At 44.0% G+C, this 24463-nt stretch overlaps 1 protein-coding gene and 1 long non-coding RNA gene across 3 annotated transcripts in view; one reads left to right on the top strand and one right to left on the bottom strand.

Moving 5' to 3' along the window:
* The window catches only part of LOC109113103 (cytosolic 5'-nucleotidase 1A-like), a 26465-nt gene extending 24823 nt beyond the window's left edge, over positions 1-1642 (bottom strand). The window contains 1 exon segment of the mRNA XM_042769170.1: positions 1346-1642. Coding sequence (XP_042625104.1) covers positions 1346-1468 — 123 coding nt within the window. The 5' untranslated portion in view covers positions 1469-1642.
* The window catches only part of LOC122147262, a 251001-nt gene that overhangs the window by 24668 nt on the left and 201870 nt on the right, over positions 1-24463 (top strand). The gene's annotated exons all lie outside the window — the stretch shown is intronic.

Here is a 24463-nt window from a genome sequence, read left to right as displayed (position 1 = left end):
ATTATTATCCTGCCATGATTCAAAACTGAAAGTAAGAGTTCTGAAAGGTTGAAACTAAGTGTTAGAAAGCTCAAAATCTTACAAAAAAAAAGTTTTGCAAGATCGAAAAAATAAAGGTGCAAGCTTGCAAAGCTGTAAAAAAACAACCAAAATATCTCACCAAATACGGTATTTGTTTTTTAAAGGATTTCCCTTCTTCCAGGACTGGGGTAACATTTTTTTTTTTTTAATGATGTTGCGCCAAGGAATTTTCTCAGATTTTTCAAATTTGTCAGTGTTCTCCCACTGTATTAGTTTGTTTTTTCCAGGTTTGAAACCTTGTAAATGGTGATCTGAGAAAACTGGAGTGCGAATGTGTGAAAAAAAGTTTTTAAAACTCTGAGAAAACATGACAGAGTTTTGCAGGCTTGCACAAAGTGGTAAAAAAAAATAAATTCTCTGCAAACATAATTTTGTTTTTTTGAGTTTTCCCTTCTTCAAGTGCAACACTCTTTTTACATCATTTTTTACATTTGCATTCTATTGCAGACTTACTTTTTCAGGGGTGAAAAAGTTTGAAACTCGGAAAACTGAGGTTCGGAAAAGCGTGGCGAAACTCAGTACATACTGGCTAATACATTTGCACTCCCCTATTGCAGACTATTTTTTCAGAGCAGGAGCTTTCTTACAACACCGACTTTGGCGGTATACGCCCACACAGTTGCGAGCTCGCGACCACGTGATTTTTGTGGCAGCGTTGTCATCGCTTGCGCCCGCTCTGAAAACTCTGAAACTCCAGACTGGAAGTGGAAATGAGTTTTCCTCGCGAACCTCGCGAACTGCAAAAAAAAGCCTGGAGGTGAGGGCCTCTGCTCTTGGCCAATGCTTTGTTGCCCGTTGATCGCGACAGTCCAATCACAAGTCAGATGCATTGAAAGGTGGACTGACCGACTGTTCCCACACGACGAAAAGCTACAGGATACGCAGCAAAACAGAGGATGCACGGATTCTGGCCAAGGCGTCCCGCTCTAGAGCTAAAAGAAGAACCGCCGTCCATGGCTGGATAGCCCCGTCCGGGTCCAAAAATAAGCACCGCACCTGTCGCGGGAATTCACTATACAACAGTTGTGCAGCCACTGAGTTTACCACTGATAGGTCACGCGTGCATCAATATACACACTCTCACCTCACCATGGCCTGGAGATGTTTTGTTTTGTAAGATTGTGAGCTTTCGGCACACTTAGTTTCAACCTTTCAGAACTTTATTTTCAGTTTTGAATCATGGCAGGATAATAATCCCATAGGGTATCGGATGCGGGAGACGCTGCTGTCATTCACAGATAGCTATACACAAACAATCGCTTACCGGACGGGGCTTCATCGTTGTTCTCGCGTTGTCAGATAACGTTTTGGCAGCTACCCAGTATTTTTCTTCACTGTTGTCGGAGTTGGACTGTCCTCCTCTCTCTGTGCCTTCAGGTTTGCTCATATTGTTAGAGGGTCAGGGGACAGGATTGTTGTGTCCTGCTTGCTGCGGTAGTTGAGTTCCTCTCAGCATCAAAACGACCCAGTGACGTCACCAGCCCAAGACAAGTGTCTGACTTACCGATTTAAAAAGCAAAATAAATAAATTAAAAATAACGATTACCATCGCTCCCATTTCTCATTTTAAAGAGCCGTTTTAAATACACTTACATTTACATTTATGCATTTAGCAGACGCTTTTATCCAAAGCGACTAACAGTGCATTCAGGTTATACATATTTTTTTTATCAGTTGTTTAAACTATAGCATTTAAACAACACTTGTTTTGTCTTGGAGATTGGAATATACTGTTTAGTAAGGCTACTAGCTAGCTACATACATGCATTACTCCCATACAATGTGGCATCTTGGTCCAGACCCCCCCTCTAAAACCCCCCCCCCCCCCCCCCGCCCGTACGTATTACTCCAATAAAATGTGGCATCTTGGTCCAAAAAAAAACCTTGTCCTGACAACAAAGTTGATTCTTATCTGAATGCATTCAAGTGTTTGGCTTGTTTATCGATACAGCTTACATTTGGTAATGGCAGCTATTACCAAAATATCTCTTTTGTTCAGGTTTTAGGGCCAGAATGGTTTTGAAACTAAATGTTAAAACATGCATACACACTAATTATATATATATATATATATATATATATATATATAGTATATATATATATATATATATATATATATATATATATATATATTTTAATTGAATTTTTTGACTTGGAACAGCTAGCCACAGTCTCGCTATACCAGCATACAGATGTTGTTGTTGTTATTATTATTATTATTATTGCAGTGATTTTTTTGTAAATAGCGTGTAACCATTGGTTTTTGTAAAGTTATTAAAGTATTTGTAGTCATTTATTTATTTGTATTCCACATGATTGTCCTTGAGAGCATAATTTTACAGTACACAATCTGATCTACCCTCTCGACATGTTGGCATTGGATAGTTCTGGGGGTGTTATCAAGCATGACTTAAATAAAAAAAAAAAAAAAAGAGAGATGGCAGAGAAAATAATATTGTCTTCTATATTCTCTGTTAAATAATAGTGAGGAAACCAGAACAAAGACAAAGACTTTGCATGTAAGGATGTATTGATTAGTTTCTCCATTAAAATATAAGCACCCAGCTCAACAATACATAAAATCAGCATTTGCCTTAATTTCATTTACACTTTGGGGTTTCAGAAACAAGACTGGCAATAATTACCAAATTTAGCTTTCCTTGACATTATTATGCACCCAAAGCTGCAGAAGAAAATCGTGGTTTCCTCTTCTCCTTTTACATAGCAAGATTAGGTTTGACTCGCACTCAATTCCTCACACCCATATATGCTATACATGAGCACCAATAACCCTGTTTTGAAGGGCTCCATCAACATGTGGCCATCTGGTCATCAACAAAGAACATGTGAGAGGCCATCGCTTTCAGCACAAGCCCTTTATGGGCACCACCCCGAAAGAATTGCCTCATTTATCTCCAGACAGCCCTCCTGAAGAGCCTTTAGGGCTCTGATTCCAGACTTGGTGGGCCACGTGGGATGTTACCAAGTAGGTAATGCAATCTGGACTCTTTTTTTGGACCCTTCTGGAGATGTACCAATGCTTTAAAAACACACGTAGAGAACCCGGCAAAATAATTTTAACAAAATATAATTTTTTTTTAAGAGAGGGAGAGAAGATAATTATTACATTTAATGTAGCATATAGCATGTGGAGCATGCTTTTGTGCTTACGCACACACTTCCCAACTTTTAACTCTCAATGTGTGTAGAGTAGAAGCAATTTTAACGGTTGAACTTTCCGTGGACTTTCTTTTGAATATCCTTTTTGGGCCAACAAGCTTGTGTGTCTCAAGGAATGTGACAAAACAAGGCCGATCGGAGAGCCATTTTTGGAATCAGCTGTACTAAACAGTGGTTTCAGAACAACAGTCGTACCAGTGGCAAAAGATGTGCCCTCATTATCACGCTTCATTTTGGAAAAGAAAGCCTCTAGACCTTTCTCTTTTGCGGTGACTTTCTGACTCATCATCTGAAAACAGGACTCCATCGCCATCAAAGGACCACACGTAACTCTTCATCTACTTGTGCTCGGCCGTGAATCGTACATTGGAACATAGGGGCGGCTCTGTATCCTGAAAAAGGAATGCCTCATTTAAAAGTTATTAGAAGTAACACTGCTGTGGTATTTTTATACCTGTAAATACCTACATGGCACCTAATGAAAAAAAACAAAAACAACTTGAAGCATCACCTGCACTGATGGCCTCTCTCACATTCTGTGCGTTTGTGAAAAGGGAAGAGAATATGCTTGAACTCCTCAATGTTTTTTAGGATGGGTTTGTCACAAGCAATCTCCATTTTTAGATCTGCACCGACAGCAGCACTGACATTGTATTTAGTAGAATAAAATGACAGCTTATTTTCTTCATGTTTATATATACTAAAAGTTGTTTCTGTAGTGTCTCCAGTGGCTTGAAGAGATACTCTCTCGTACTGAAAAAAAAAAACATTCTTTCATTTACGTACCTTTCGTAGTCATTCCAAACCCATACAACTTTCTCCTTTTATTTATGCGTTGACTAAAAAAATTTTTGTATGTTATAGTTTAGTAGACATGAGAATGATCTTTAATGTGAAAGAGCACTTTTAAGATTCTTCAGAATTATTCATTGTTACATGCAAGAAAATAAAGTTTTTGGTGGAGTTCAGTCTTCTACATCTACTAGAGTTTGTCCATGCTCGCCTTTGGAGGATTCCATGCTGGTAGTATCACACAAGTTAAACGACCACTAATATTAATGGCTGGACCTCTCGCCCAAAACGCTGATTTCACCATTGTAAGTGGCCAGAGCAGAGTGGGTAAAATTCACTAAAGACCAGCAAATATAAGATTAAACAAATTAGGTGACTTAATATTCTTGATAGATCTAAGCAAGTTTTTACCAGTACTTGTGTATTGCAGTATTTGTGTAAGATAGAAAAAGGCAGTCTCAGTGAAAATAGATACGAGGGTCATCCCCCCCCTTCGCCATGATTTGCCAAGTAAGACCTTTTCCTGGATCACATCCTTTTGTTGATCCTGTATCAACATGCTAACTGTCCAAAAATATAGACTTAAACCCAGCTCTTCCCTAAAAAAACCCAACCCTACCATAATTTTATTCTCTAAATCAGTGCTAAATGACAGCTGATTAACAAGGGTGTGTAGAAGCTATCTAACCCGGCATAGTAAACGTAAAAACAGACATTTTCCTGAGTCATCTCCCCCGTTCTGATTGTCCGATCGCTACGCCACTTTGTTTATTTAAACAGGGAGTCATCTCATTTATCACCAGAAAAATATGGAGTGCCACAATGATCTCATCCTAGGTCCTTCTGCTATTTTCAATATACATGTTGCACACAGGTATATATCATTAGAAAATACGTATTAGTTTCCACTCGTTATGCTGATGATATCTCACTTATATATCTCTAATCCGTACCAGATGAAACTTCAAATTATCTAAGCTAACAGAGTGTGTTAAAAATGTAAAAGATTGGATGACCGGAGAGTGTGTTAAAAATGTAAAAGATGATAAGACAGAGATATTACTTATTGAACCAAAAACATTACACAGAATCGTCGTAATTGCAATTGTTACCCTATGTATCGGCATGCAGAAAAAGCTAGTTCATGCTTTCATGAACCTCTAGACTTGACTATTGTAGCTGTACTTCTGACTGGTTGTCCTGCATCCGCAACAAACAATCTACAGGTAGTCCAAAATCCAGTGGCTAAAGTCCTTACCAGGTCAAACATAGATCATATTACCCCAATTTTATACAGTCCGCTGCACTGGCTACCTATTACTGCTGTATCGTGTTAGAAAATCTTACATTACTTATAATGCCCTTAATAGTTTTTAGCTCCTAAGGCACCTGACTCAGTCTTCACCTCACGCGACAACCCCTCACGCCCCATAAGGTCACAAAACTCTGGAACTTTTGTGGTAGTACCTAGGATAGCAAAAGTCCACTAAAAGAGGTAGAGCTTTTTTTCGTGATTTGGCTTCCCAAACTCTGGTATAGCCTTCCTGATAATGTTCGTGGTTCAGACACACTGTCTATGTTTTAATCTAACAAAGCAATCCACTGTCTCAATGCCAGATGGGAGGTAAATGATAATGCCATGTCTGCCATCCACCGCAACACCACCAGAAAATACCACACTTGCTCCGGGTGATCAAAATTGAATGGCGACCATGACTCGCCCACACTGTCAATCAACACTGTGGAGGATCTGTTTCGTGAGTCTCACAGCCAAGAATTGCCAGTTAGGTGCCCAGGCTTGAATCCTGAAGACCTGGGGGCATATTATTTTAGACCCTTAAAAATCACTAGGGTGGATTTTTATCATTATAGGGTGGTTGTGTACTACCACACTTTGCTATAAGTTTGATTGCACAATTGTCGTTAATAGTGTTAGACCGTCTAGTTTGTTTGCCCGCCATTTTCGATTTTTCCAACATTTCTGGCCATATGCACACAACTGACAGTCACTTCGATAAGCATTACTAAAGTCATTGTGGTGAAAATCTCTCACTTTTTCTGTAGTTATGCTTTTGCAATGATTTCATCAAGTATACTCATACAAAATGAACTTGAATTGAATTAAATTCGAATTGAACTGAAGTGGTTGATAGGGACAATGTTCCAGATCAACAAGGATGTTGATTCAGGAACATGTTGCAATTCTGGTGAAAATCACGCCACCATAGATAACACAGCTACAAAAATACAAAATATTCTGGTTGATGTTTAATAATAGCAGTAGGATTCTAAACTGACTCTTTCATTTCACTAGTCTTATTAAATTTAATATAGAGGAAAATACATTTTCACTGAAATTCTGTTACTTTTGACTAATCGGATAAGCAACTCCTAGAGCCGCCTCCCCTTCTCTTGTCTGAAATAATGCACATGATGAAACTCAGCAATGGTGAAATGGAGGTCACGGAAAAATAGAGATGCAGAGAGGTTCAAAGAAGGGCTTAATATTTAATCTGGGCTTAATATTTATTAAATATTAGGGCACAACAGTATTATCTCTAAGATGTTGTTTATACAAATTGAAAAAAACAACACAACATAACAAAAAGTGGAGCTCAGAGGATGCACTGTTTGCTCATTTTGATTTTGACTCTGCTGCTTTCATTCAGTGCTTGCCTGATGCTTCTTCCCCTCTGTTTTTTGGGCACAAAACACTTATTCCATGTATTAAATTAGTCAGAATATATGTATATTAGTAGGTCAGAACTATTTTTGTAAGCTTGGATTTGTTTAAAACCCAAACATATTTTCTGTATTATAAAATTACATCTATATATTTAAGCAAATCTCAAAGCTTAAAACGGCAATCTTTATACGTAAGAAACATGACATGAAACGCACAGCATATTCAAGCAAATAAAATATTTAAAAAAAAATAGTCTAGAAAGTAAGACACAAACGGACATTTGAGTGACAGATATTAGAAAAACCTACCTTATCGGGTTGTCTATTGACTTGTTTGATACTGAAGACTGATGCTTCTACAGTATTTAATAGACAGTGGAACAAGCTTGTGAAACTTTTTACATAGCTGGCTTTTAATTGGTTCATAAAGTAAATCTTTGTTTTGCTGGATTGTACTGTGCATTTGAACGTTCTTAATTGTGCCACAATCATTATTCCATTTTCGTGGCATAAGATTTCTGGCCAACCTATTATTTTCTATTTTGCCTTTCATTTCTTTTCAGTAAAATACCAATCTTTAATTCATGTTTAAATCAAACCATCCATCCTGCACTTCAACACAACATCACAGTTCAGCTTGCATATCCATCTATGGCTTCGTCAAGATCCCGGCAGTAGCAGTTTGATGACTAGATCTTAACTTCCATATAGCCTCATCACAATAAATTCATTTCGGATACGGCATGATTTGTGCTTTTATAACATCGATAGTAAATAGCACATGTACAGTCGTGTACTAAAGTTTTGGAGAATTGTAAAATATTGGAAATTGAAAAAGTTGCTGCTTAAGTTTTTATAATAGCAATTTGCATATACTCCAGAATGTTATGAAGAGTGATCAGATGAATATTGTATAGTTCTTTCTTTGCCATGAGAAGTTAACTTAATCCCAAAAAACCTTTCCACTGCATTTCATTGCTGTTGTCATTAAAGGACCTGCTGAGATCATTTCAGTAATCATCTTGGTTAACTCAGGTGAGAATGCTGACGAGCACAAGGCTGGAGATCATTATGTCAGGCTGATTGGGTTAGAATGGCAGACTTTGACATGTTAAAGGAGGGAGGGTGATGCTTGAGAAATCATTGTTCTTTCCATTGTTAACCCTGGTGACCTGTAAAGAAACGTGGGTGCAGCCATCATCTCTGCGTTGCATAAAAATGGCTTCACAGGCAAGGATATTGTGGCTAATAAAGATTGCACCTAAATCAACAATTGTATAGGTTCATCAAGAAAACATCAAAGGCAAAGAGGTTCAATTCTTGTAAAGAAGGCTTCAGGAGGCGTCCAAGAAAGTCCAGCAAGTGTCAATGCATCTGGGCCTTCCTAAAGAAGTATTCAGCCTGGATGCGGGATCGGAGTGCTACCAGGCGCAGAGTTTTGCTTTTAGAATGGCAGGCGAGCAGGTAAGTGCGGGCCGCAGCTGCATTGCACAGTGCTGCGAAGACCTTTTGGACAGATGGCCTGGCGTCAAGATAGGCAAGCAAAGAATCTACTTCTCTCCAAGCAAACCATCAGGGATTAGAATGCAGATTGATCGGTTCTGCAGAAATTAGTTTGCACGGACTTCAGCGATGACTGGGGCAAAGCCATATTCCCTCTCCTGAGTCGAAGCCCTCGGGAATTTAACCATTCCCGATTGTGTGGGGCATCTGGAAAAAGGCTTGTCCTTCGAGAAGAGCAAAGTTAGTGCTACCAAACCATCAGTCCTGTGTCATGCCATTGAGCCAACGTAAAGCATCCTGACACCATCCATTGTGTGGGCTAAGTCTTCTCATCCAAAGGGGATAGTACTACACTCACAATTCTGTCTGTCTGAAAATATTGCGCCATGAATAAAGAATGATAACACAATACCCTTCCAACAAGAGCAAATCTCTTTCCCCAACAACCCAATAACAGTTTGGTGAAGAACAATGCATTTGCATCAGATGTAGCACCGTGCCTATAGCAAAAGTTGATAACCCAGTGGCTCGGGACCAGAATGTTGAAATTTTGGGTCCAATTGTCCTGGAAACTCCCCAGATCTTTTAATCCCATTAGAGAACTATGTGGTCCAAATCCTCAAGAGTACGGAAGGACAAAACAAAAACCCACTAACTCTGGATTAAACTCCAGAAGTTATGATGATACATCCATCCAGCTATCAGTCATGATTTCTGGCTCAGAAGTTGATTGAGAGCATGTTCTCAGTAAAAAAAATGAAGGAAAAAAAAACCGCCGAATTGGTAGAGGTCCTGAAAAGAAGTACAACACGTTCAAAGCAACACTAACGACTCCTGCGTAAATACTCATGTAATTCGTCGATAAAAGCCTTTTAAACCGCAACAAGGAAACAAGTTCAGTATCCATATTTCAGCACACCGCCGCGAAACAACTGAAACCGAAAGAGATCTGGGTAAGCAGTCTTTCGAAGGCAGCAAACTTTTTGACAACCAATATTTATGAACCTGCAACTTTGTCAACCGACTGCATGTCTTGATTCCTTACGGCTGATTAAGTGGCCACAAATCAAAGCATTAAGACTATCATGACCACTATACATCACCATGGTCTGATCAAGTGAGACTGATCATCAGCCACGGACACGCAACTGATCCTCTCATACTTGTCCGAACACCACTTCAGGCGCAACCCCAGCATCCGATTAATTAAGACGATTTCTGTTTTCCCATTGCAACCTACAAAATTAGGTCTGTATTAGGCTCTCCCCATCAGCAGATCGAGGATTCAACATAGAAGCTTGAAGTCTCATGGAAAGTGAAAAACAACTCTCGCTTTTGCCTTCTAACAGTGTTAATCACCATATAGCATGGGATTATGCATGGACTTATTCATACAACCCACCACAAATAGTTAATAAAAGGGCCGTTACATTCCGACCCCATTTCAAGATCCAAATATGACAATTTTATCGGCTATATTACATATAGGGCAAGTGTATCCGTGCATATTTTAAGACGTAAAATGTCCGAATCTAAATTGACTACAAACTATGCTAATCTTGGCAGAGGAAAATCCTAAAGTTTAAAGGGGTCATATGATGCTGCTAAAGCAAAGAATATTATTCTTTGCATATTTGTGTACGAAATTAAATTTGTACCAAATTAAATTTCCATTTACGCATTTAGCAGACCCTATATCCAAAGCTGACTTGCTGTCGCATCTCAGGCTGAACACTTTGCACTCTTATCAACTTTAATTTCCACACGCGAATGGGTTATATGGCTTATGGTTAAAAAATACATTATCCTGGCGACATTGTACAGCCATATTTTTTCTCTAACGCCTCAAACTTCGGGCTTCTCTGAAACGCGGTCGATTTTTAGATTGCTCATCACATCTGAAAAGCCGAGGTGTGCTGTGGATTGGCCAATTATCCAGTGCTCAGGATTTACCAATGCCTTCATCGCAGACTGAAATGTTGCGTCTTTTTAACATATATATTTTCAGACTGCCCTTTGTCCGGCCGGAGCCATCAGACATAAAACTCCACTATAACCCGGATATGCCGATTTCCTAATGCATCTTCTTTTTGAAGGCCAAACAATGTAGATGAGTCTTTCAACTAAACTATTGCCCATACACACCGCAAGCGCCCAGTGAGCGAAGGGCTGGAGGCTCACAGGTGCACAACCAATACTGAGCGTGGGCAACGGGTTTTCAACCGGAGCGGGCAGAGTCATAAGCTGCATTGAGTAACGCGCGCAGAGGATTCCTCATGAATGAGCGCGATCTTTGCCTGCAGCAAAGGTCTGGCCGCGACGCAGACTCCCAGGTTGATCTTCACTCCTTCATATTTGACGTACAAAATGAAGTCTGACTGTCGGTATCCACAGCAAAGATGATGTATATCCTCAGCTGCACTTAACAGCACGGATCAGTTCTTCCAGGCATGAAGAAGCGATATCGCATTTCTTTAAGAAGGCAACAAAGTAGTTCTCACCTTTCTTACAGTGAAAATAAGTATCTATACCATGACGATGGCACAATAATAAACACATACTGGCTAACAAGAAATAGTGCCGCCTTCTTTCTCTTTATGCGGAATATCTGGCATGACATTACAACCTCTTCCCACATACTGACAAAGAGATATAAAAGTGGGGGCTGTGAGAACAGAAGGAACGAAATGCCGTTTCAGGTTCGGCGGACTTAGACTTGACTTAATTCTAAATGAATATCTCTTGCATTTGAGACTTAAAGCCTGGAAACAACTTTGCTAAATCTTTCTTTTTATACAATCTGCTAAAGAGTCTTTGTAATATCTCCACAAGAGAAAGTGCTGAAAATTTGAAATCACATCATATGACCCTCTCTTAAGGCAACCAGCTCAGCAGATTTTTGACTTTCAATCAACCTGTTCAGTGGAGTGTATATCTTTTCTCTCACCTTTACTTTGCTGTGCAGAATATTCACATTCTTCACAATGTTTTATGAAATCACTGGCTACATGTTGCCAGCTGATCCTGATAAACTTGTGAGTCTAGCTTTTTAAACAGCCGTTTTTCAGAACAACACATTAATTGCAATATGCTTTTGATATTGTTCTTAACGTTACTCTATATAGTTTTTCTTAAACGGATTGCCAAAGCACTGAACAACAATAATTAGGAAAACAGTGTCAATAATGCAAATGACAGTTCATACCAGTTCCCAGTGGGATGTCAGTCATGTGTCAGCCTTCCAGTCTGGTCCCATTAAATTAGCATTTCCAAAGTAACCACTGGCAATCAAGTCAAATCTATATCATAGCAAATTCCAGGCTGTCTCTGAAATCCGGCTCAGCCAGAAGCGTGCTTGCGCAAGGGGAGACAAAGCGCCACTCCGATTTACAGAGTGGCGAAAGAAAAAAAAACCTTTGGAGCAGCAAAACCAGGCTCAATGAACCAGTTCCCCCACCACACAAAAACCAGCAGTTCCACCTTCCAGGCTGCAGCACAAAGTCAGATTGGTGCAGAGGACTCAACTGTTCCTTCCTGTGGTCTTGTCCCCGTGGTCCTCTGAGACATGCACCTTTACGGGGTCTGGATCTGTACACATCTAGTTGTCCTGGTCTCCGCTGACTTCATCCAGGGCTGTAGAGGAAACCTTTTCCAGGTGCCGATTCACCACATCTGGGCTGGATTCACGCCAGATTGAACCCGGGTGACTGTGCAGCATTCCATCTGATCTGGATAACAACAGATTTCTGGATTCGTATGGGTTACTGCACTTGCAAAGGAATAAGAGAGAAACCAGACTAATATTAGTCTAGGTACCTTCTTAATCGATGCAGTAAGTACATCGGGCAAACCAGGAATACCCAGCGATGTCATCATGTGCAGCCTGGCAGCCTGCGATGACATCAAGGAACTGGCCTCTCATCTGAGCTTCCGGAAGTCCTCCAGTTTTTTCCCCGTTCCCGGCTAACTCTGGCTACAAAATGAAAACGCTTAAATGCATCTCTTTACTGATTTTTGGATATTAGAAGCTAGTATATTAGTGGTAAAACTAAGTGTGTACAAGTCAGTAAGTTAAAGAGATGGGTCTTAATTAAGATTTAAATCCGCAAGATTGTGTCTGCCTCCCTAACAACAATGTTAGGCAGGTTATTCCCAGAGTCTTCTAGGCGCCTGGGCCAGGAAAAAAATGATTCCAGCACCCACCTGCCTGTTTGAGAATGCAGCGGACTGGAGGACTGAAAACACGCAACAAGAGCTCGCTTCGGGGTCACGCTTCACAAAAATCTTACCAACTTCAAGACTTAAATCCTCTTTTCAGTTCAATATTCTCTTTTGGGATTTCTGGAGACTTTGAGTCTTCTACAACTTTTGCTAAAATCTTTCTTTTTATGCCACCGTTGTTCTGTAATACTCCAAAGAGAAAGGAAAAATTTGAAACTGCTATCATACACCCTTTCCATGGCAAATTCAGGCTCTGGCACAGCATCTTTTGGACCTTTTCTCAACTTGTTTCTTGTAGAGATTTTTTCAACTTTTTATTTCTCTCTTTTTTACAGTGAAGATAATATTCTCACAATGTTTTATGTAGTCATCATTAACATAAGTTCCAGTTGATTCTGATAAAACTATTATCTAATTTTGTTTTACACAGTTTTGCAGGTACATTTGTGTCTGCACAGCGTACATTTGTTTCCTATCAAGTCCCTTTATAGTGCGCTTTAAACAAAAAACGGATTGTGTCACAGCAAACAGTTAACCGCTGAACAACATTATTAGGAAAACAGTTTGGCCAATAATGGCAAAATGGACAGTTCAAGGCAGTTCCTAATTTGCATTCAGTGTGTCATCATGCCGTAGTTCAAGTGTAAAGAGTATTCTGTGCAATCATTTGCAAGCAAGTCACTACTCTATCGCATGTTGTAATGAAGTGTCACCAATCTAAAGCAAGCCAGAGCGACAGCGGCAAGAACCAAAACGGCCATCGGTTACAGAGTGGAGAAAAAACCTTTGGAGAAACCAGGCTCAGTCGGGGGGCCAGTTTCTCCTCTGGCCAGACAAAACCAGCAGTTCAATTCCATGGCTGCAGCAAAGTCGATTGTGCAGAGGACTCAACTGGTTCCTGGGTCTTGTCCCCGGTGGTCCTCTGAGACCAAGGTCTTTAAGGGGATCCTGTAACATACTAGTTGTCCTGGTTCTTCGCTGACATCCAGGGCTGTAGTCTGTAGGGTACCTGTTCTATTTTGCTGATGCCACCATCTGGGCTGGATACGTACTGATCCGGGTGACTGCAGTGACCATCTGACCTGGATAAAGACGTAATCTGGTGGCTTAGCGGTGACCATCGGAATAAGAGAAGAACAGACTAATATTAATTGTAGGGTGCCAATCTTCTAACAATGTAGCAAGTACATCGGTTGTGTATTGGGAATTCAGTGATGTATCATCATGCAGCTCAGTTTCATGATGACATCACGAACTGGCCCCCCCGACTGAGCCTGGTTTCTCCAACAGGTTCTTTTTTCCCGGTTCCGTTTCCGGTTTACCTAATTTAATGCAGCCCTAAAAACATCCTTTAATGGATTTGGATCTTAGAAGCATATTAGTGGGATTATGTGTAAGCCAGGTTAAAGAGATGGGTCTTTAATTAAGATTAAACTGCAAAGAATTGTGTCTGCCTCCCGAACAATGTTAGGTAGGTTATTCCAGAGAGTTTTAGGGGGCGCTAACATAGGAAAAGGATCTGCCTCCCCACAGTTGTTTTGAGAATGCAGCGGACGTGGCCGGGACTATAATCGTAACAAGAGCTTGTTCAAATACTAAGGTTCTAATACTAAGACTATAACTTTTCTAAAGATATCTCTTTGGTTTGAGACTTTAGCCTTTGCAACTTTACAAATCTTCTTTATGCACCAAGAGCTTGTAATACTCCAAAGAGAAAGGAAAATTTGAAATCACATCATATGACCCCTTTAAGGCAACCAGCTTCAGCAGATTTTTGGACTTTTCTCAACTTGTTTTTGTAGGAGATCAGCCATCAAGTCTTAGACAGCATTCTAGGTTATTACATGCAGAGTTTTTAGGTCCTATAATAATTAACACCTCTGTTTTTTCAGAATTTAGCAGTAAGAAATTACTCATCATCCAGTTTTTTATATCGACTATGCATTCCTTTAGTTTTTTCAAATTGGTATATTTCACTGGGCCGCGAAGAATTATAGAGCTGAGTATCATCAGCATAACAGTGAAGCTACCACCGTGTTTTCCTGATGATATATTACTTGAATTGTTCGTTTATTGTGCTACAATCATTATTCTTACTGTGTATAGTTTTTATTAACCATTATTTCTTTTTTGCCTTTTCTACTCTTTTTAGTAGTAAAATAATCTTTATGCATGTTTAAATCAGCCATCCATCCCAGCACAACACAACATCACCAGTTCAGCTAAGGCTGATAACACACATTCCCATCTAGGTCAATTCAAGACCCCTGGTTGTAGTGTTTGATGACTTGATCTTAACTTCAAAGGGCTCATCACAATGACCACTGAATATGTGTATATTTGTGCTTCAAAATACATCAACACGTAACGTGTATATATTGATTTTTGCTGATATGGAATAAATGTAAATCAAAGGCTGGCATTAATAGGCGATCACCATGGTCTGATCAAGCAGATCAGATCATCAGCCAGGAACGTGGCGCATTTACATTTGTTCACATCAGTTAGCCTTCGTATCTGGATAACTGATTGGATTTCTGTTTTCCGCACAATTTTTAAATTAGGTCTGTATTAAGGACTCCATCAAGGGACGCATTCGAAGACCAGAAGCTTCAAGTGGCCTGAAAGTGTTAAAACAACTTTTGCTTATGCCTCTATCAATGGTAATGCCCATATAGCATGGGATTGTTGTGACTTATTCATACAATCGACCACAAATAGTTAAATAAAAATGTCATATTCCGACGCATTTCATGATTGAAAGGAGAGCGCGCAAGCATACAGTATATAGGCTACTATATGTGTAAATATGGAGAGGTAAAATGTCAGAATCTAAAATAAACTATTAATCTCAGTGAGAAAACTTAAAAGTTTAAAGGGGTCATATGAAGCTACTAAAAAGAACATTATTTTGTGTATATGGTGTAATGAAATGTGTTTATGCGGTTTAAGGTTAAAAAAACACATTATTTCCCACATACTGTAGTGTACATTATTGTTTCTCCTCTATGCCCCGCCTTCTGAAACATTTTTAGAAGGCTCATCGCTCTGAAAAGCGAGGTGTGCTATGATTGGCCAGCTATCCAGTCCGTTGTGATTGGCCGAATGCCTCAAGCGTGTGACTGAAATGTTACCCCCCCTTAACATATTGCAATAAGGCAAAAAACTGCCGGTTGCCGATCGCGTAAAGGCCAAAGTACATTTCGGCCGCCCGCGCACCGTTGGCATTACGTTATTTTCGTCATCAAGAGGGCTCGCGGACAGCCGCGCACCCTGTGGTACTGCGCATGTGTCGAGCTCATCCGTCCGCGCTCATCTGCAGCTGAGTATACTTTTGAAAACTGTGTGGACGCGCTGCTGGCGCGCGAGACGTAAAGTAAACGCTGAATGTGAAGTGTACTTGCCTTAAGTTTCCAGGGGCAGCTCCTTAAGTTCGCCAGTCATCACACACACATGTGACTGACCGCTCGCTCGCACCAACAGGAGGAGGAGGAGTCAGTGTTAATCTCTACACTGCACTCAGCCTGAGGGATTCCTATTCTTTCAGTCTTTGAGGATACATGGAAAACAGCGCATACCGCAGGAACAGTATAATGGAAAATATTATTGGTTTTGAAACCGTGACATTTTCACATCGCGGTATACCTTGAAACGGACCATGCCTAAGTGTCACACACCACGGCCTTGAGTGACCGAAGGCCCCAGGCCTAGAGTGAGCCACGGCCATCTTGAGTGAGCAGAGGCAGGCAGCTTGAGAACGGTGCGGCAGGAGGATTCTACGAAGGAGCGTACCTTGTGCTTGCAGCAAGCACATGTGACGACCCCGGGCTGGACTCTTTTGGAAGGCCAAACAAAGTAGTTTCGCTTTCACAGTGAAACACAGCTTCTATACGATGGCGGTGGCAACAACAGTACTTCAACGAGAATAAAAGGTACGCCTTCTTTCTTTGGAAAAAAAAAAAAAAAAAAACAAAAACATCTAGGGGCTTTTTATGCAAATCTTCCTACATACTGACATAGATATGTGGGGGCGTGTTAGAACGAGCTGTTTCAGGGGGGCGGGGACGAGGCTTAACTTTTATAAAGAATATCTCTTTGGATTGTAGACTGTAGTCTTTGAACTTTACATATCTTCTTTATGCACCAAGAGCTTGCAAACAACTCAAAGAGAAAGGAAAATTTGAAATCACATCATATACCCTTTAAGCAACCCCCTTCAGCAGAATTTTTGGACTTTTCCTCAACTTGTTTTTTGTAGGAGATTTTTCTCAACTTTTATTTTTTTTTTTTACCGTGAAGACACATTCTTCACAATGTTTTTTATGTAGTCCATATAATAAGTTGCCAGTTGGATTCGATAAAACGTATGAGTCTTAATTTGTTTTAAACAGTTTTTGCAGGTACCGTGTCTTCTTGCACATGCTTGACTTGTTCTTAGTCAAGTCACCTTTTATATTGCGCTTTAAACAAAAACGGAATTGTGTCAAAGCAACCTGAACAACATAAATTAGGAAACAGTGTGTCAATCAGGGTAGAGGGCAGGCGACATAAGGGCCAGGATGGCACTGGCCCACTCAGTGCGGCGCCCCCCCAATCATAACAGACAAAAAAAAAATTTGGGAAAGCAAGAAAAAAAAGTATTGCATATATGACCAATACTTATCATGAAACACGTACAAGAAGTTTCATAAAAATAATTACGGTAGAGCGAAAACTTTTTTTCATATATTTGCCTTACGGCAACGCCAATCAAGCTTAGTGTAACTGTTTAGTGGCCAATCGCATATTGTTGGAGGGGGGTATGGGAAGATGAGTTTATGAGTTTTACACGCATGACACGAGACGAGCATGTCGAAACAAACATCTTTAAATATATTAAAAAAACAAGAACAGAATCTGAAACATCGACATCAACCCGGGCTAATCGTCGAGAAAAGCAACATACCAACTGATTTATCCACACTTGATGAACCTCAACGTCTGCTCACACCCCATTATACGCGCGAGTTGCCACGCACAACAATAACGTCAATCTAGAAATTTTTGCTGCTAAGTGTACACAAAGTTCCCCCATTTCTACTTCGTTAAAAGACTACGCCAGCGTACTGCAAGATTGTCCCCCCCACATTTTAATGACGACTATTGGTCACAGGTCGGAGGCGGAACCACCGATGTTGTAGGAGTCACGCCCCTATCCTAATGACCACCTCGAGGAGGTCCCAAGAAACACCCAATGACACACGAGAGCAGGTAAGTAAATATTAAAACAGACTTTATTAAATTACTAAAAAAAGGTATGGGGAGGAGGGCTAAAATCCAACCCTCCTTTGTGGAGAGTAACATCTCTAGTCGCTTAGACGTCCGTCACGGAGATCGTCGGTGAGTCCTTCCCTCCTCTTTCCCCTTCTGGCTATGTGACTTACAATCACTTATTCGCAGTGCCCCTTTGTTTCTGGCTTGCAGGACGACTGTCAGGGCCCTACTCCTCCTGACGTAACGATTACAAGTGGTAAGTCTTGAGAGTTTGATGCACATGGATACCTGCGGCTACTTGGACGAACTCCCCGAGGCTACGCCAGCGGTTATACCTCCCGTCGTCCAATGCTGGGGGAACTGCCCCGGGCTGCCGGGATCCAACTAAAAACCTTACTGGTAAAGTGCGGGAGTGGTTTTCCACGGTCCTCTGTCTCCTGAGTGACGAGTCTCCCATGCAGGTAACGCTTCAAGGGACCCGCTAGATCTGTCCAGAGCATAAAAGTTAAGTGTACACAGGACTGTGACACGATAGTGACCGAGGGGCCGCTGGCTCTCACTCGGGGCACAAGTAAGTCCGTATCAAGACAACTGGGTGTCCACACTGAGCATCAGGCGAGGTACAACACAATATTTTGCTTACTTTGGGCATAAGTACGTACATCCATACAACTGGGACTTCACTTTGGTGGCAACAGGCGAGTGACAACACAATATGCTGGCTTCTAGCTATTGACGGCATAGGTAAGTACAATCCATACAACGGGACTTCACTCTGGCAGACAGGCGCGTGTACAACACATATGCTGGCTTTAGTTTGGGCATAAGGTAAGTACATCAGGTAACTGGGACCACGCTTATGCAGACAGGCGAGTGTAACACACACTATCGGCTTTAGCTTTAGGCCATAAGTAAGCTAACATCCAATATAACTGGGACGTCACTCTGGGAGGACAGGCGAGTTGTACAACACAATCATGCTGGGCGTCTTTAGTCTTAACACACGGGGGGAAGGCCAGGGGGAGGACTTTTCCTTGGTCATACACGGCGAGGGGACAACAGCAATATGCTGGCTTAGCTTTGGGCATAAGGTAAGTAACTCCATATAATTAACTCGGACTTTACTCTGAGCAGACAGTGGGTGAACACACAATATGCTGACTGTAAGCTTTGGGCATACGCTTACTGTGAAATATACAGGGACACAGGAAGTTATGTAGACACAGACCTTATCGAAATAAGGAATAACTCAGACGTTCCTTTTCTGAGCCTTTCTACCAACGTGCTGATAGAGAGGCGGATCGAAAACTGTTGCGTTCGGGCCGACTCGCGGCCATTGTCCGCTGGCTTCACACACAGGTAAGTTGGGCTCACCCGTGGTGTACACCAGATTCGATGGATGTGATCGAGACAGCTCCCTCTCTGCTACAAACCGACAAGTCAATAGGATCTAGACAGGGGCGACCTTTGAAGACTCCACAGCAGGTAAGAATACAACGCACAGCTGATTTCCTCCTAACAGACTATGGCGCCGCCTCATTCCTCACCATTTTGGAATACTTCCAATAGATCCACACTGTTTCTTACTTGAATTGTTTCCCACCAGGCACCGTCACGTGGGGAAGAAGGGTCAGTATGTCATCGACGGACATCTGATTTGGAGATGTTTTTTCGCCCGCCGCTTTATACCTGTCCTCCTCCTTCCATACTGCCCAATCCACGATCGCCCCGGTCATACTATGCACACCTTCGATCAATATAAACCTGATTTCCCTTCCGGAGTTCCCGGTGTTGAAATTATGGTCCGTGCGTAACCAATCTCCGTCATTTTTTTAGTTCCGCCCCTTAACAAAGTCACTTAACGAAAATCTGCCGACCTCCGAGCGGCTGAGGCCAGCCTCCTGAGGCAGACCCCCCCGCCGCGAGCTCGCCGACGAAATGCTAGTCGCACAGGCTAGAACGTCTCTTCTTCTGTCTCTGCCCACCGCCTACACCGTAACGTGTAGGTGGGCGTCCTCGGTTTCTCCGCTGGGACCCAGCCGAGGTGGCGAAGTAGGGTCACTCTAGGCCAGAGGCACATCCACTATGGGCCCCTGGACCACTCGCTCGGGCGGTGTACATTCAGCAGGGGCCCCTTGGGGACCTACGGTCCATCCCCCATCCCGGGGCTAAACGCGGTGCCGGCATATCCTGTTTGGAGCCTTCCTCCACAGGGCTAGGATAATTTGGACATGGGGGGCGATCATATTGCGGTGGACTACTCGGTCCGGCCCGCCTTCCCTTCTGGTCCGAATCGTGTACAAAACCGGGGTTGTCCAAGCAGGTGAACGCTCCGCTGGAGCATAGAGAAAGAGGGAAAGGGAAGAGTGGCGGAGCGAAAAAAGTGTACTCCACCGTCCCCTCACTTTCCTTTCGCGGTGTACACCCTTAGACGGTAGGAGCATCGTGAGGGGAAAATCTGGATGACGGGGGCGGGCGTCCAAAGAGCGTAGTCCAGGCGGGGGCCTCCGTTAGAGATGAGAGGAGAGAGAAGATCTAACTTCCTCCGCCACTCGTACCCCCGTGGTGGACTTTGCGCGTAAGCAAATGGAGGCGTTGAGATGACGGCCCACACCACGCTGTCAGGCTCACCTCTTTCCTCGCCATTGCCGTTCCCAACATCAGATGCTGTTTGGCATCCGGCACATGTCGGGCCAACCATTGAACTGTGATAAGTAGGGGCCATACTACCCGTAGTACTTTCGTGCTGTACCTGGCCTGATGATAGGCCCGGTCCTAAATGTGGCCCAGGAGCCCAGCAGGGTCTGATTAAACTCTCGCACCCCCATTAATCCCCTGGGATGCGTAGTGAAGTAGTCTGGGATGGTCTTTATCGTACACCCTACCGTTGGCACAGTTCCTTACACTCGAGACTCAAAGTTGGTTCCTTGGTCCCGAATGCAGGAACTCGGGGCATGCCGGAAATCTGGAAGAAGTCCCTCCACATAGGCCTGTGGCGGGGTGTGAGCCTTCGGTGTAATCATCGATCGTTTAGGGTAACAGCGGCCAAGCAATATTTCGTCACAAATTCAGATCACCGTGATCCAACACTATATCGGTAACCGGGTCCATGGGTCCCGGCCGCAGCGTCCAGAAGTCCATAGCTACAATGTGACGAGGGGCTTTTTTTGCGTAATGGGGGACCATCGGTTCTCTGTCCTCTTAACCTGTCCTTTTGCCTGATTTAAATAGAGTCATTCGGGGGACACGCCTGGAATGAAAGCACTCACTGATGTTCGCTTCCTAGTCCTGGCCAATAAAAGTGTCGGCGCAGAAGGAACACAGTTTTTTCTCCCTTGTCCTTGATGCCCCAGCTGGGTCATGGTGTGCCGCCGCTATAAAGCTCGTAACCTGATTTTCTGTACCACATGGCAAATCACCTCCTCTAGCCAACGGATCCGATGATTCTGCACAATACTCCGTCGCTCACTTGATGCGTCCGTGCCCCAGCAAGCTTTTCGTCCTGTCCCACTTGGCTTGCTTTCCCCGGCGTTGGCCTTCGGCCAGTTCCAGCCAGTGACTCCGGTCCTCACTCTCTGTCTCAAAGTGTGCCTCCCCCTCTCGGCGGGTCCCATCCCCACTTACGGGCACCACCTCTCGTTGACCTCCAGGCGCTTTCACCAGCCTACCATTGTACCCCTCCTCTTCTTGGTCTGAGTACTGTTGTTGTCTCGGTTCCGATGGACTCCTCGAATTCCCCACCGCCGGAGGCGGACAGGGTCGTCGGCGTTGGGGTGCTCTCGCCCAGGTCCGATACTGGAGCTGGTAATACATAATTCGCTAGCTGGGCCACCCACCGCCTGCTCACAGCCCCCATCTTCGCTTGTCTGTAGGTAGCCCAAGGCGGGTTGTGATCAGATCACTGTTACCTGCAAGCGCCCCATAGTAGTATTTGAATTTTCGCTGAGTGCCCACTTCAATGTCCAAACAACTCCAGTTTGAAGGAAATAGAATGGCGTGCGTTTCCATCTCCGCGGGATGAAGACATCCGACTAGCCTACGCAATGAGCCCGTGTCCACTCCCCTCCTGCCCGTTGGGCTAGCACTGCCCCCCAAACCGAGTTGCTGGCAGCTGTGTTAAAGAACGAAGGGTTTTTAGTGAAGTCAGCGTAGCTACAATCGGGGCTTGCACGCTCCTGCCTTCAGGGCCGTTGGAAGGCAGTCCTCACACATCGGACTCCCACGTACTGGCAGGGGAACCGCGGCTTCTCGAGGCGTCCCGTCCCGGACAGCTCTAGTGTCTGTATCAAGCTTACTTAAGTAGTGCGATCTCTGCGAAAAATCTTTGATACAAAACCGTCGATAGTATCCTATACAAGCCCAAGAATGTCTCACGTTCTCAGCACGTCTTTGGGGCACTCCATTCGTCCGTACTGCTGCTACCTTTTTCCCCTGGGTCCACAGAACCCCCGGGCACTCACCCAGTGGCCCAGAAATACGTCTGACCTCGCATCCTTGCGAAGTGCACTGTCGGGTTTGGAGCTTCACCCTACCTCTCCATCGCCGTACCAGACCTTCCTCAGATGTTTGCAGCTGGATTCAACGTCTGGGGAATAGACAACACAATCATCAAGATATACGATTGTTGGGACTCCATCAACAGACCTCCCAACACCGTTGTCATGACCGCTGAATCGGTCTCCAGGGGCGTTACAAGGCCCAAATGGCAAATCCGGATTACCAGTCCAAAAAGACCAAACTGGGTCGTGAAGGCCGGTCTTCTCCCGGTCTACCTCTTCACCTGCACCTGCCAATATCCGCTGGCCAAATCCACGTGGAGTACCAAGCTGATGTGGTTAAACTGGCGAGTGAGTCTTTTCAATTCTGGTAATGAAAGGCTCCTTCTTAGTTCACTGGTTCATTTTCGGTAGTCGCACAGAACCTCCTCCCCCTGTCCTTCTTCTGCACCATTACAATAAAGGAAGCCGCCCACAGGGGCTACTGCTTTCCTCGAACGATCCACTGGTCCGAGCATACCTTGTAGCAGAGTCCGAACTCAGTATATAAATAGGTGTATCGGGGCGATACTCTCGCTGACTGGGTCAGCTCGCCCGTGGGATCCGATGTTTCACTATGTTCGTACATCCTAATCTTCATCATGGGCATGAAGACATTCTGCCACTTCTCCGTTAAATTCCTGTAGCCATACGTGTCGTGAGTCCTGGTCCCTATTCCTCTCCCCTCGTAGTGATCGCCCAATATGGCCGGGGATATGTCACCTCTTCCCAGCCTCTCCGGATGGCGAAGTCTACTTGAGTCTAGGCCCACTTCGCCCACTGTGGGGCATACAGGGCGGAAACTGCCGTGCCCTTTCTTCTTCTCTCGCGCACGTTGATGGCTCCACCATCGTTACTGTCTTAGCCCAAACGTTGGGGTTATGTAGATGATGGGACAGGGATTTCCTCCATTTCGTACCCTTTAACGGGGCACCACTCTCGTTTGGCCTCGTCGTGAACCACCGCCAGTTCCGTCGGGCCACTTTCCACATACTTGACAATCGCAAATGGGGCTCTACCAGTACCCAGCTCTTCTTGCCGTTTTCCTTGGGTGGGGACTCCGGGCTCTCCCATATCTACAGTGACCTTCGCACTATCGGTCGGGCCGTACGGACGTGCATAGTCGCAAGCTTACTCGAGGTCGCGTGCCATTCCTTCCCGTCCCTCCGACCCCTGGTCATCTGCACCCGCGACAACAGCCGCAACACGTTTCCCATTCTTGTACGTTCTGCAGGCGGTAGTTTTCTGAACGGGCTTGGCCGAAATAATTCCTCCCCACTCACTCAGAGACGTTCCTACCTAAGAGGGGCTCTATGATTCCAAGCAGTGGCGTCTTGGACGATGATCACTCCTTTCTTCTGGGGCACCACGAATACGTGTCGCGTGTCTTGCGCGCTGCGAGTTTTGTTCTTCCAAGGTCCTCCCGTAGTCTTTAGCGGTAGAAAATGCTCGAATAGAGGGGGGATTTCTAACCTTGTGTGACCCCTCGATCTGTGTCCTGTGCACCATTCTGGTTCGCCACCACATCTCTGTGACGACTCTCAGAAACCACGAGGCATGTAACCTTGAATGCCTACACACTTGGACGCGGTCCCCCGTCACAGGGCTTGCCCAATCTCCCTTGTCCTTCGAAGCCAGCTTCATCGATGGGTCTCAAGGGGGGTCCCGACCACTACACACCCCACTGTTGGCCGGCAATATCGATATCCTAAACCCCCTCCGAGCCTCTCGGGGACCACACTGGGTCAATGTAGTATTGGCCTACCACAGGTTCTCCGCAAGCGATTACAAATCGGCGAACGCCTATGGGCATTAAGATCTCTTTCTTCCGCTACCTTGCGGTCACCCACTCGAAAGTCGGGGGCGGGTAGGCCGGGCTAAGGTCGCCTTCCTGGATCTTCGCACCCCCATCTTGAATCACACGTCTCGGGGGGCAGCCTTAACTCGTGCCTCTGAAGTAGCCGAGTCGCATTCGTCAAAAGGGGTGTAACACGCTGTCATTTGTTTGCAACGAACATCTTTGAGAGTTTCCAACTTCAGTAGGCTTCGGCCAGTCTGCTACTTCTGGAGCAGCCGTTTGCAGTGCCACTACGGCCGCAGCACACATGGGGGGTCTTTTACTTACTTCGGCTAATCGACTCCAAGCCACCCAGCCTCCTTCTTCAGGGTCCTCGAATGAAGCGCAGGGTCTCTTCGGAACGGCACTCCGCAGC

This window comes from Cyprinus carpio, chromosome A13 (genome assembly GCF_018340385.1).
Source record: "Cyprinus carpio isolate SPL01 chromosome A13, ASM1834038v1, whole genome shotgun sequence".
Classification (NCBI taxonomy): domain Eukaryota; kingdom Metazoa; phylum Chordata; class Actinopteri; order Cypriniformes; family Cyprinidae; genus Cyprinus; species Cyprinus carpio.
The sequence above is the reverse complement of the archived record's forward strand: the minus strand, read 5'-3'. Positions and strand labels throughout refer to the sequence as shown.